Source organism: Eleutherodactylus coqui, chromosome 8 (assembly GCF_035609145.1).
Source record: "Eleutherodactylus coqui strain aEleCoq1 chromosome 8, aEleCoq1.hap1, whole genome shotgun sequence".
Lineage (NCBI taxonomy): Eukaryota > Metazoa > Chordata > Amphibia > Anura > Eleutherodactylidae > Eleutherodactylus > Eleutherodactylus coqui.
The window spans coordinates 172,721,035-172,733,315 of record NC_089844.1 but is presented as its reverse complement, the minus strand read 5'-3'; the positions used below and the strand labels follow the sequence as shown (position 1 = coordinate 172,733,315).

General features: G+C 44.8%; 1 protein-coding gene across 1 annotated transcript; it reads left to right on the top strand.

Annotated features, from left to right (window-relative positions):
- Positions 1 to 689: 689 nt before the first annotated feature.
- LOC136578019 (up-regulator of cell proliferation-like) lies at positions 690 to 7,869 on the top strand. The gene is made up of 2 exons (XM_066577925.1): positions 690 to 966; positions 3,725 to 7,869. Exons 1-2 carry the CDS (start codon positions 696 to 698, stop codon positions 7,651 to 7,653), a joined length of 4,200 nt encoding a protein of 1,399 aa, XP_066434022.1. The 5' UTR covers positions 690 to 695; the 3' UTR covers positions 7,654 to 7,869.
- The last annotated feature ends 4,412 nt before the right edge of the window (positions 7,870 to 12,281 follow it).

Below are 12,281 nucleotides of genomic sequence, written 5' to 3'. Positions count from 1 at the left end.
ACCCAGGAAAAGAGGCAGCGGTGTCACCCACAGGCAGTGATTGTCCTTGTTTCCAGGTAGTGTGGTGCTTAGCTAAGATGTGCCAGCGCTTGTGCCTTGCTAATGAGGGTTTGTCCCAAGTAAATTGTTAGGGGAATGACCGCCAGGCTCTTGCCCCCATTTTGGCTTAATAGTGGGACCTGGGAGCCTCAGATGCAGCCATGCATGCTGCCCCTGCTCTTCCCTACGGTATCCGTTTCTGTGGTGTTTCCATGACTTTCTGATGTTTTCTGGTGTTTCACAAGTCATCACCTAAGCGGAGCATCGGTCATATACAAAAATGCTCGAGTCCCCCATTGACTTCAATGGGGTTTGTTACTCGAAACGAGCTCTCGAGCATTACCAAAAGTTCAACTCGAGCAACGAGCACCCGAGCATTTTGGTGCTTGCTCATCTCTACTCAAAGCATATCATAGTCTTACTCATAGCATATCATAGTCTTACTTATAGCATATCATAGAATTACTTATAGCATGCTATGAATAAGACACCAAGTCAGCGGAAAAAAAATGCATGATGGATCCGCGAGGACATTCAATAGCTATTCTAAACATCTGCGGACGGTCTAGTCTAAGTTTGCACTATGTAACTATTAGACAGTACCAGTAAATATGCATCAAGTGATAAATGCTCTTACTTTACAGATATTAACAGATATGGGCTCTATGGAGACATTGCGTGAAATATTCCGGAACATTCTGCAATCCAATATGGCTGGTCTGGAACAGGAGCTTGAAACGTTGCTTCATTATACCCTCAGACATGACACTCTTGAACAGACTGATGATCTCAGGGACAAAGTCCGAGAATTATTGGACATATTACTTGACAAAGGGGAAGAAGCTTGTCAAGCGATTTTGGATAATGTGAGGAAAAATCCACATTTGTTCCCTGGGATTTTAAGTATCCTGAATGAAACAAGAGCCGGTGAGTAGAGATCGGTGATTGCTTCCACCACTGGGCACAGGCCAGAGCTATATCAATGGGTCTGCTGGTTGACAACAAAGCCCTTATCAGGAATGTGTCTTTTTGTAATAATATTTTTGTGATTGTGTCTTCCTTCCGCCTGATGTAATATTTTCCATTTATGTCACTTCTTCCTTCATTGACCTAATATTTTATTATTACCTAATTACAGGTTAGGATCGCACTGATAAGAAATTAATGCAAAAACATTTTAAAAAAAAACATTTACTAAATTTTGTAGTGCGAACAGTATCTTTTCCACCTGCCTGCTGTGACTTCTGGAAGTTCAATCGACGTCACATCCACTGTTCTCCCGAGACATCGGCGGAACTGGACTAGATGCTGCCCGTTTCATTGGGGAATGGGAGGAGTGAGGTTTGTTCACACAGTGCCATTTGAACATTGATTTGGTCAAGAATTTCATGCCCAAATTTGCAGCATAATCCGCAGCATTTTAACATTCTCATGAATAGTTCCTATGGCACAGATTTTACTGCATATAGATTTTGGAATCCACATTAGAAAAAAAAGATTGAACATTTTAGTAATTGGCACAGTTTCTGTACAGAAAACTTGTCAGGCAGCCAAACATGGATTTGCTCCATTGACTTCTATGAAAATCTGTGTCAGAGCTCCAAGGCTCAGCCTAAGGTTACGTGCACGCAGCAGGATTCACTGTGGAAAAATTTCACGTGAATTCTGCATCACTTCTTGACGTTGAAACGCATGGAAACATGATTTTCCACACCTGATTTCAACATGCAGATTTTGCCCATTGACAGGGCAAGTTCTACTTGTAGATCCATACCAAACACTGCCTCAAAAGGATGCAAATTTTGACTTGGATTTTAGAGGTAGACTTCAAGTGGAATTTTTTTCACGTTGAATTGCATTGTGTGAATATACGCTTAGATTTCTGCTGTGGATTAAACTATCAAATCTATGTTGGAAAAATCTGATGTGGATCGACAGTTAATTCACTGTGTGAAGAAGGTCTAACCTGGCCTTGAAAAGCTTTTGAGATTAGGAATAAATTTTGATAGGAGGGGAGTGGGGCAGATCATGCACTGGCAGAGAAGCCAGTGCAAGTTATCATGGGGACAGAGATCAAAAGGAAATGGAAATTGCCATAGCTATCAATAAACCTGGTGAGAGGCAGCACATTCAAGTGGAATGGAGAAGACAATGTAAAGGTGTCTGTAGGGCATTGTGAGCAGTCAATGAACTGTGCGGACCAGGTTCGGAAATATATTTTTGCGGTCAGAAAACCCTTTTTAAGTAGTTGGCTTGTCCTTCTGAATTTTTGGCTACCTTTCATCTAATACATATGAGCCCTAACTGCTGTGAAGATGAGGAACAGTTAATGGATCTGGGAATGTTTGGTTTGCAAAAAAAAGGCTAAGAGGAGACCTAAAGGGGTTGTCCCGCGCCGAAACGTTTTTTTTTTTTTTCAATAGCCCCCCCGTTCAGCGCGAGACAAACCCGATGCAGGGGTTTAAAAAAAAAAAACGGATAGTACTTACCCGAATCCCCGCGCTCCGGTGACTTCTTACTTACCTTGCGAAGATGGCCGCCGGGATCTTCACCCACGGTGGACCGCAGGTCTTCTCCCATGGTGCACCGTGGGCTCTGTGCATTCCATTGCCGATTCCAGCCTCCTGATTGGCTGGAATCGGCACACGTGACGGGGCGGAGCTACGAGGAGCAGCTCTCCGGCACGAGCGGCCCCATTCAGAAGGGAGAAGACCAGACTGCGCAAGCGCGTCTAATCGGGCGATTAGACGCGGAAATTAGACGGCACCATGGAGACGAGGACGCTAGCAACGGAACAGGTAAGTGAATAACTTCTGTATGGCTCATAATTAATGCACGATGTACATTACAAAGTGCATTAATATGGCCATACAGAAGTGCTGAACCCCACTTGCTTTCGCGGGACAACCCCTTTAATTGCGGTCTACAAATATCTGAAGGGCTGTCACAGTGCAGAGGGATCAGTCCTATTCTCATCTGCACAATGAAAGACCAGAAGCAGTGAGATGAAACTGAAAGGGAGGAGACACAAATTAGATATTAGACAGAGAGGGTGATCAATGAGTGGCACAGGTTGCCACGGAAGGTGGGGAGTTTTTCAATGGAAGTCTTCAAACAAAGGCTGGACAGACATCTATGTAGAACTATTTAGTGATCCTGTATTGAGCATGGGGTTGGAACGGTTGACCCTGTAGGTCCTCTCCAACTCTACAATTTTATGATTCTTATGTCTGTTTAAATTAAAAAAAAAAAAAAAAAAAATATATATATATATATATATATATATATATATATATATACATACACAAAATACTATAAGTAGTCCAAATCCTGATCACTGTGGGGGTCAACTTGAATTTAATAATGTTGTATGTCATAATCTTTTGTGAGAAACATTATAAAAAATCCAAACATTTCAGATTCCGTCTTACCAGTTAACATTTCTCGATATAACCTATGCCAATCCATACTGACCACGTGGGATGAAAGTCCTACCCTGATACCTCATATCAAATATACCATTTAATTTTATGGGTTTGTTCATGATGAAAATACTCAAATTGTGTTCAACTCTTTAGCTCTTGCTCAAATATTCATTAAAAAGTAGGAGCGAAAAGTTGGTTTGATGGTGGGATTAACTATTTTGGTAGTGACTTTTTTACATTCTTACTTTTTGTTTCTCCAGACAATGCGATGTTCAAGAATATGGTTGAAGATTTGGGTCTTGGTAAATTTCTACAACAAAAGCTGAAACTTTCAGATGTCCAGAGTTTTAGTTGTGATGACATATCAGACGCTTCCTGCCTTTCCGTGAAGGATATTCCAATGCATTTTCTACAACATCTTATGGCATTAAATATCCAAGAAGCTTTTGGATGTTTTGATTTCAACCGTGAAGCTACCAGAAACAATCCAAAGCAGGACACTTCAGGCAACATATCCAGATCTGTCCACCCTCTAGATGTCCTCTGTGCTCTCCTTCATTGCTCGGACAATTTTCTCCGACAAGAGGTTATAAAGAGGATGTCCATGTGCCAGGTACCTGTTCCTCTGTTACTTCCTGCCGGTGAAGACGCATATGGCACATTTTTATTGTGGGCAATGAGAGATATTAAGAAGAGCTTTTCCTCATCATTGGGTGACTGTACAACATTGATTGAAGACAGTGTAGTTAACATCTCTTTGCCAGTCTTTTCCTTTGTAAGTCTAGGGGAATGTAGATGTGTGTCCATAGCCAACATTATTAATGACATTCAGACTACAACTGAACAGAAAAATAAGGACAATCATGTGACAAGAATGATGAGTTGGAGCGCTTTACCAAGAAATATCTCAAATGGTTGGGTAGAAATATCTTGGTATTTCCCTTCTGACAAAATGAACTTGAAGTCATGTGGAAAGCCTTTTGCAATGACCAACTTACATGGAGACTTACAGTCCAATGTGAGGCAGTTCAAGTTTTTAACAGAGGTGTCCTCTGCAATGTTCATACTTATAGAAAATATGACCAAACAACAGTGGAATCTTTTATTACATACTGGGGGAAATCACAAAAATATTTATTTCATAGTCCTAGACCAATTCATCCAAGATTCAAGGCAAATTTGTTCAGAATTTGGCTTAAACGAGCAGAATGTTTTGATGGAATCTGATGAAAAGTTTAAAGAAAAGTTACAGGTTACCCTGAATGATATAATCCAGAAATCTCCTAATACGATGACGTTGAGCGAGATGTCGGTGGTGGCCTCAAAGCTTAAATTCTGTAATGATGAAAACCAAGCCGAATGCGAGTATGGAAGATTGCATGCTCTGGAACTCATCCACGATATTGTAACTGCACTAAAGAATAATGAAGGACATGTCAAGAAGCAAAAACTTCTAAAATTGCAAATTACAAAATTTGAAAAAGAGTTGTGTAGGTTGAGGCACCAAAGAGAACTTCACACAATACTCTGCAGATCTGAGCTAAACGATGAAATGCATAATTACTGGGAAGCTAAAATAGACTATAATCACAGTGATATAATTACAAATCTACAATACGCATTTACTTACATGAACCATTTAGAACAACGATATTTCCTGAAATGGATGCAGCTCCTAATATTCTCTATAAAAGCCAAGTCACCTGAAGCAATACTAGAAGAAGATGTGTTTTGTAAAATTGGACAGATGTATGAAGCAGCAGTTCTAGCAGGAAATAAAAGTCTATGTGAGAATTTTCCAAAAGCAGCTGTAAACCTTCTCCTGCAAGGAATTCCACTAGAGCTCATTGATGGAGACACCATTAATATTCACCTGCAATGGATCAAAGATGTCCTGATTGAGCTAAACACCAAAATGAAAGGAAGATGCAGAATAAAAGTAATATCTGTACTAGGGGTACAGGGCACAGGGAAGTCTACCCTGCTAAACAACATGTTTGGTCTACAGTTTCCGGTGGCCAGTAGACAATACACGCGAGGAGCCTTAATGAGTCTTATTAGAGTGGAAGAGAAAGACTTGGGTTGTGACTTCCTTGTGGTGGTTGACTGTGAAGGTCTACAATCTCTTGATATGGCTTCTCTGGAGGAGAACTATGACCATGACAATAAGTTGGCGACACTAGTGGTTGGGTTGAGTGATTTTGTCTTAATTAATATAACTTTTGGGAGCACCTCAGAAATACGGAGTATACTACAGATTGTGGTCCATGCATTACTAAGGATAAAGGGGACTGGACAAAAACGCAACTGTCTGCTAGTCTTTCAGATGACGGATGGATTTTTTTCTGAAGACGAAATCATGGTAGAAGTCAAGGAAATGCAAAGTCTAATTGATAAAAGCAGCAAGCTCCTCCAGTACAACGACACTATAGAATGCAATATTTTAGTTTATTGGACTATTCCTCCTTTTGATCTTGAAAATTCCTATTACAGTGATACAGTTGTAGACTTAAAGCGATATCTACTGCAAAAGATCAAATATCAATCTGAAATTGGCAGCTTTCGCCACGTGCTGGACTTGGCTACTGATATCAATACTCTATGGAATTCTGTGAAACACGAAGATTACATCTTCAGATTCAAGAATATTTTAGAAGTAAACATTTACACGGAGCTCTATGAAAAGTTCCTGGAATTGGAATGGAAGATGTACAAAAAAATTTACAGGTGGTGGACCGACAGAGAAAATGAGATCTCCACACAGTCTTCAGCTGAACTTAATACAAACATGTTACTCCAAGATGTATTGAGGATGCTGAATAAAGAGTTGAGGATGATGGAAGAATACTTACAAGTGTATTTCACAGATGATTTAGAAAAAACTAATTCTCATGTAGCAAAAAAATTTGAAATGGAGTTCATGGAGATGATTCAAAGCCTCAAGAGTCAGCTGGAAACTCACTACACCATCAAGTGTACACAGATTAAGATTTTAAAACTTGGATTAGCCAACACAATTGTGGAGGATTTCACCAGAGAACAATGGGACCCTGATGACACCAACTTTAATGTTGAACTTTACTGCCATGATGCTGTGACTAAATATCAATCCATGATACTGAAGTATCATAATGTTGAGGAGGAATTTCTACAACTCTTGAGACAAGATATGAGGACCAAAGGGAGCTTGGTCATGGAGCAGATACACAGTATCAGCAAATTATCGGACTGCACTCACATAAATTTTACTGGTGGTACAAAATATGTCAATAAATCATGGTTTTTGGAGAACTGTAATCATACTGAAAATGTTATGGCTGTCTGCCACAGCAAAATGGACAGTGTCATCCGGTTCTTGTTAGAGAAATCTTCCAAATATATCCTGAAAATGGTTGAAACAAAAACAGCATATAACCAAGTGCATGGCCTGAACCTGCTGAACATGGTCAATGAAGTGATCAGTGAGGACACCACACCTTATACCATCCTCTTCCAATTAGATCTGAAGCTCCACATCTTATTAAAATACGCTCCATATTTTCAAAGGATACATGACGACGACTTGAGACAACGTAAAGCACTGTTGGTCAATGGCCGTCAGATAACTGAAGTAGTGAATTATCTAAGAAAACAACTACAAGACAGAAAAATTGCTAAAAACTTTTGCCAAGATTGGTTGAAGCCGCTGGTGGAACTAAAAGTCAAGAAAATGTTCCAACAAAAACGTGCCAGTGACTATGCAAACCATGCGTGTGCGTTGTTGAGGAGCAGGCAGACTCCTCTTGTTGCTTCTCATGGGCTGAGGTGCAGTCATCATGCTCAAGTAGAAGACACTCTGGAGGATATCTGCAACCGTTATACAGATCCAGAAGAGATTCAGATTCTATTAAAAAGCATCATTTCCTCAGTCATAGACAACATCAGGATGGTAATAAACCACCCAGATGTCTTGAGAAGCGGGAATATTAGGGCCCTTGTGGCAGCTGTGTGCTCAGTACTAGAAGAGGAGATATCAGAAGTAGGGGGTGAGATCTCGAATGCTCCCTTCAATGTCACAGTTTCGAATGTTCTTCAATGTTCTTCTTACCTGGACTTTTTTGTAAAGAAATTAGAAAAACAAATTCAGGAAGAATTCTGTTTCAAAAACATTGAGCAGCATTACACAAAGTGTCCATGTCCAGTGCAATGAGAAGAAATGCGCATGGCGTTGTAAACTGAGCAAACAAACATTAAATCATTATGCTTCACGGATCGTCATGTGGACAGGACATCCTTGCACAATGGCAATTTCCACCTAAAGTCTACAATTGACTAGTAAATAGAAGCCTCTAAAGCGACTTGGGAAGTGGTAGCCATTCTGGCTGTCACCCTTTTCCTAGACTTGTGATTGCAAATCTATCCTAAAAAGGGCAACATAGTAGAAATGTAGAACCAGCATGGTCTATCCCACCAGGAAACAAAGGGGGCTGCAGAAGCTGTAATGCCCATTTTTAGACACCTTAGAGAGGAGAATGCTGAGACTGGATACACTTGTAACAAACCCTAATGGAAAGACTAGGTTAGGGCAGGCTTCAATTCACTGATGGGAAGCTGCGATTTTGAAAATGATGAGGAATGGAAATGCAAAGAGGCAGAATTACTATTGTAAACTGCACCAGAAAACTGTTCTGCAGCACATTTATGATGTGTTTTAGGCCGCATTCACACGTCCATATTTGCGCAGCGTATTGCATGCGCGGACTTTAAGTAGGCTGTGGGACAAATTTACTAACACCGGCCAGATATTAGACAGTATTAGTAAACTTGCCCCACAGTCTAGTTGCAGAACATTACACAAGGATTACTAATAGAGATGAGCGAACGTACTCGTCCGAGCTTGATACTCGTTCGAGTATTAGCGTGTTCGAGATGCTCGTTACTCGTAACGAGTACCACGCGATGTTCGGGTTACATTCACTTTCATCTCTGAGACGTTAGCGCGCTTTTCTGGCCAATTGAAAGACAGGGAAGGCATTACAACTTCCCCCTGCGACGTTCAAGCCCTATACCACCCCCCTGCAGTGAGTGGCTGGCAAGATCAGGTGTCACCCGAGTATATAAATTGGCCCCTCCCACGGCTCGCCACAGATGCATTCTGACATAGAGGAGGGAAAGTGGTATCTTGGTGGAGCTGCTATAGGGAGAGTGTTAGGAGTATTTTAGGCTTCAAGAACCCCAACGGTCCTTCTTAGGGCCACATCTAACTGTGTGCAGTGCTGTGGAGGCTGCTTTGTGCAGTGTTGCACTTTTTTTTTTTTTTGGTATATCGGCCGTGCAGAGCATTGCGCCCTGCAGTAATTCTCCTGGGACAGAAGTGCGTAGGCAGGGACAGAAGACAAATTGATTGAATATAGGCAGTGGGCCTTTGCTAAAAAAATTGGGGCAAAAAATCTATTTGGCCTGCCTGTGACTGTGCTCAGTGTTCTGGGTCTGTGCTGGGTGTAGTAGTTCTACAAAATCACACGCAGCCAGCTAAGTGTTACAGCAGGCTTGCGTCAAATTATTTCCTGGCGTTCCGTAAGCAAAGTCAGCCTCCAACCACAGGCCAATAAGCGGCACATTTAATTACAGCGTTCTGTTTCTGCACTACTGGTAATACACCATGCTGAGGGGTAGGGGTAGGTCTAGAGGACGTGGACGCGGGCGAGGACGCGGAGGCCCAAGTCAGGGTGTGGGCACAGGCTGAGCCAGTGCGGTGGCCAGGGGTAGAGGCAGGGCCAGACCGAATAATCCACCAACTGTTTCCCAAAGCGCCCCCTCGCGCCATGCCACCCTGCAGAGGTCAAGGTGCTCTACAGCGTGGCAGTTTTTCACAGAGACGCCTGACGACCGACGAACAGTGGTGTGCAACCTTTGTCGCGCCAAGATCACCCGCACGCTCAAGCGTTAAACGTGCACATTGCCAAATTGATCAGCCTAGAGATGCTGCCTTATAGGCTTGTGGAAACGGAGGCTTTCAAAAGCATGATGGCGGCGGCGGCCCCGCGCTACTCAGTTCCCAGTCGCCACTACTTTTCCCGATGTGCCGTCCCAGGCCTGCACGACCACGTCTCCCGCAACATTGTACGCACCCTCACCAACGCGGTTACTGCCAAGGTCCACTTAACAACAGACACGTGGACAAGCACAGGCGGGCAGGGCCACTATATCTCCCTGACGGCACATTGGGTGAATTTAGTGGAGGCTGGGACAGAGTCAGAGCCTGGGACCGCTCACGTCCTACCCACCCCCAGAATTGCGTGCCCCAGCTCGGTGGTGGTATCTGCGGCGGTGTATGCTTCCTCCACTAAACCACCCTCCTCCTCCTCCTCCTCCTCCGCAACCTCTGTCTCGCAATCAAGATGTGTCAGCAGCAGCACGTCGCCAGCAGTCGGTGTCGCGCGGCATGGCAGCTCAGCGGTGGGCAAGCGTCAGCAGGCCGTGCTGAAGCTACGCAGCTTAGGAGATAAGAGGCACACGGCCCACGAACTGCTGCAGGGTCTGACAGAGCAGACCGACCGCTGGCTTGCGCCGCTGAGCCTCCAACCAGGCATGGTCGTGTGTGACAACGGCCGTAACCTGGTGGCGGCTCTGCAGCTCGGCAGCCTCACGCACGTGCCATGCCTGGCCCATGTGTTTAATTTGGTGGTTCAGCCCTTTCTGAAAAGCTACCCATGCTTGTCATACCTGCTCGGAAAGGTGCGCCAGCTCTGCGCACATTTCCGCAAGTCCCACACGCACGCTGCCACCCTGCGGACACTGCAACATCGGTTTAATCTGCCAGTGCACCGACTGCTGTGCGACGTGCCCACACAATGGAACTCTACGCTCCACATGTTGGCCAGGCTCTATGAGCAGCGTAGAGCTATTGCGGAATACCAACTCCAACATGGGCGGCGTAGTGGGAGTCAGCCTCCTCAATTATTTACAGAAGAGTGGGCCTGGTTGGCAGCCATCTGCCAGGTCCTTGGAAACTTTGAGGAGTCTACCCAGATACTGAGCGGGGATGCTGCCATCATTAGTGTCACCATTCCTCTGCTATGCCTCTTGAGAAGTTCCCTGCAAAGCATAAAGGCAGACGCTTTGGAATCGGAAACGGAGCCGGGGGAAGACAGTATGTCGCTGGATAGTCAGAGCACCCTCATGTCTATATCTCAGCGCGTTGAGGAGGAGGGGAAGGAGCATGAGGAGGAGGGGGAAGAGACAGCTTGGCCCACTGCTGAGGGTACATATGCTGCTTGCCTGTCATCCTTTCAGCGTGTATGGCCAGAGGAGGAGGAGGAGGAGGAGGATCCTGAAAGTGATCTTCCGAGTGAGGACAGCCATGTGTTGCGTACAGGTTCCCTGGCACACATGGCTGACTTCATGTTAGGATGCCTTTCTCATGACCCTCGCGTTACACGCATTCTGGCCACTACGGATTACTGGGTGTACACACTGCTCGACCCACGGTATAAGGAGAGCCTTTCCACTCTCATTCCCGCAGAGGAAAGGGGTTCGAGAATGATGCTATACCACAGGGCGCTGGTGGACAAACTGATGGTAAACTTCCCATCCGACAGCGCTAGTAGCCGAAGGCGCATTTCCGCGGCCCAGGTAGCAGGGGAGGCGCAGAGATTAGGCAGCATGTACAGCGCAGGCAGGGGAACATTATCCAAGGCCTTTTCCAGCTTTATGGCTCCCCAGCAAGACTGTGTCACCGGTCCCCAGTCAAGGCTGAGTTGGCGGGAGCACTGTTAAAGGATGGTGACGGAGTACGTAGCCGATCGCACGACCATCCTCGGTGACGCCTCTGCCCCCTAAAACTACTCGGTGTCGAAGCTGGACACGTGGCCTGAACTCGCGCTGTATGCCCTGGAGGTGCTTGCTTGTCCTGCGGCTAGCGTCTTGTCAGAGAGTGTGTTTAGTGCGGCTGGGGGAATCATCACGGATAAGCGTACCCGCCTGTCAACCGACAGTGCCGACAGGCTTACACTCATCAAGATGAACAAAGCCTGGATTTCCCCAGACTTCTCTTCTCCACCAGCGGACAGCAGCGATACCTAAACAATACGTAGGCTGCACCCGCGGATGGAAGCATCGTTCTCTATCACCATCCAAAATGGGGACCTTTTTGCTTCATCAATCTGTGTATAATATTCATCCTCCTCCTCCTGCTCCTCCTCCTGAAACCTGACGTAATCACGCCGAACGGGCAATTTTTCTTAGGCCCACAAGGCTCAGTCATATAATTTTTCTAAACAATTTTTATACGTTTCAATGCTCATTAAAGCGTTGAAACTTTCACCTCAACCAATTTTTATTTTTACTGGGCTGCCTCCAGGCCTAGTTACCAATTAAGCCACATTAACCAAAGCGATTAATGGGTTTCACCTGCCCTCTTGGTTGGGCATGGGCAATTTTTCTCAGGTACATTAGTACTGTTGGTACACCAATTTTTGGGGGCCCTCGCCTACAGTGTAATCCAATTAATTTTTTGCCCACCTGCATTACAGCTGACGTAACATCAGCTGTGTTGGGCACTGCAATGGGATATATTTATGTACCGCCGGTGGGTTCCAGGGAGCCACCCATACTGTGGGTCCACAAGGAGTTGTAACTGCATCTGTCCACTTCTAAAGAACCCCGGTCTGACTGGGGCATGCAGTGTGGGCCGAAGCCCACCTGCATTAAACATGACATTATTACCTCAGCTGTGATGGGCAATGCAATGGGATATATTTATGTACCGCCGGTGGCTTACTGGCACCCACCCATGCTGTGGGTCCACAGGGAGTTGTAACTGCGTCTGTCCACTTC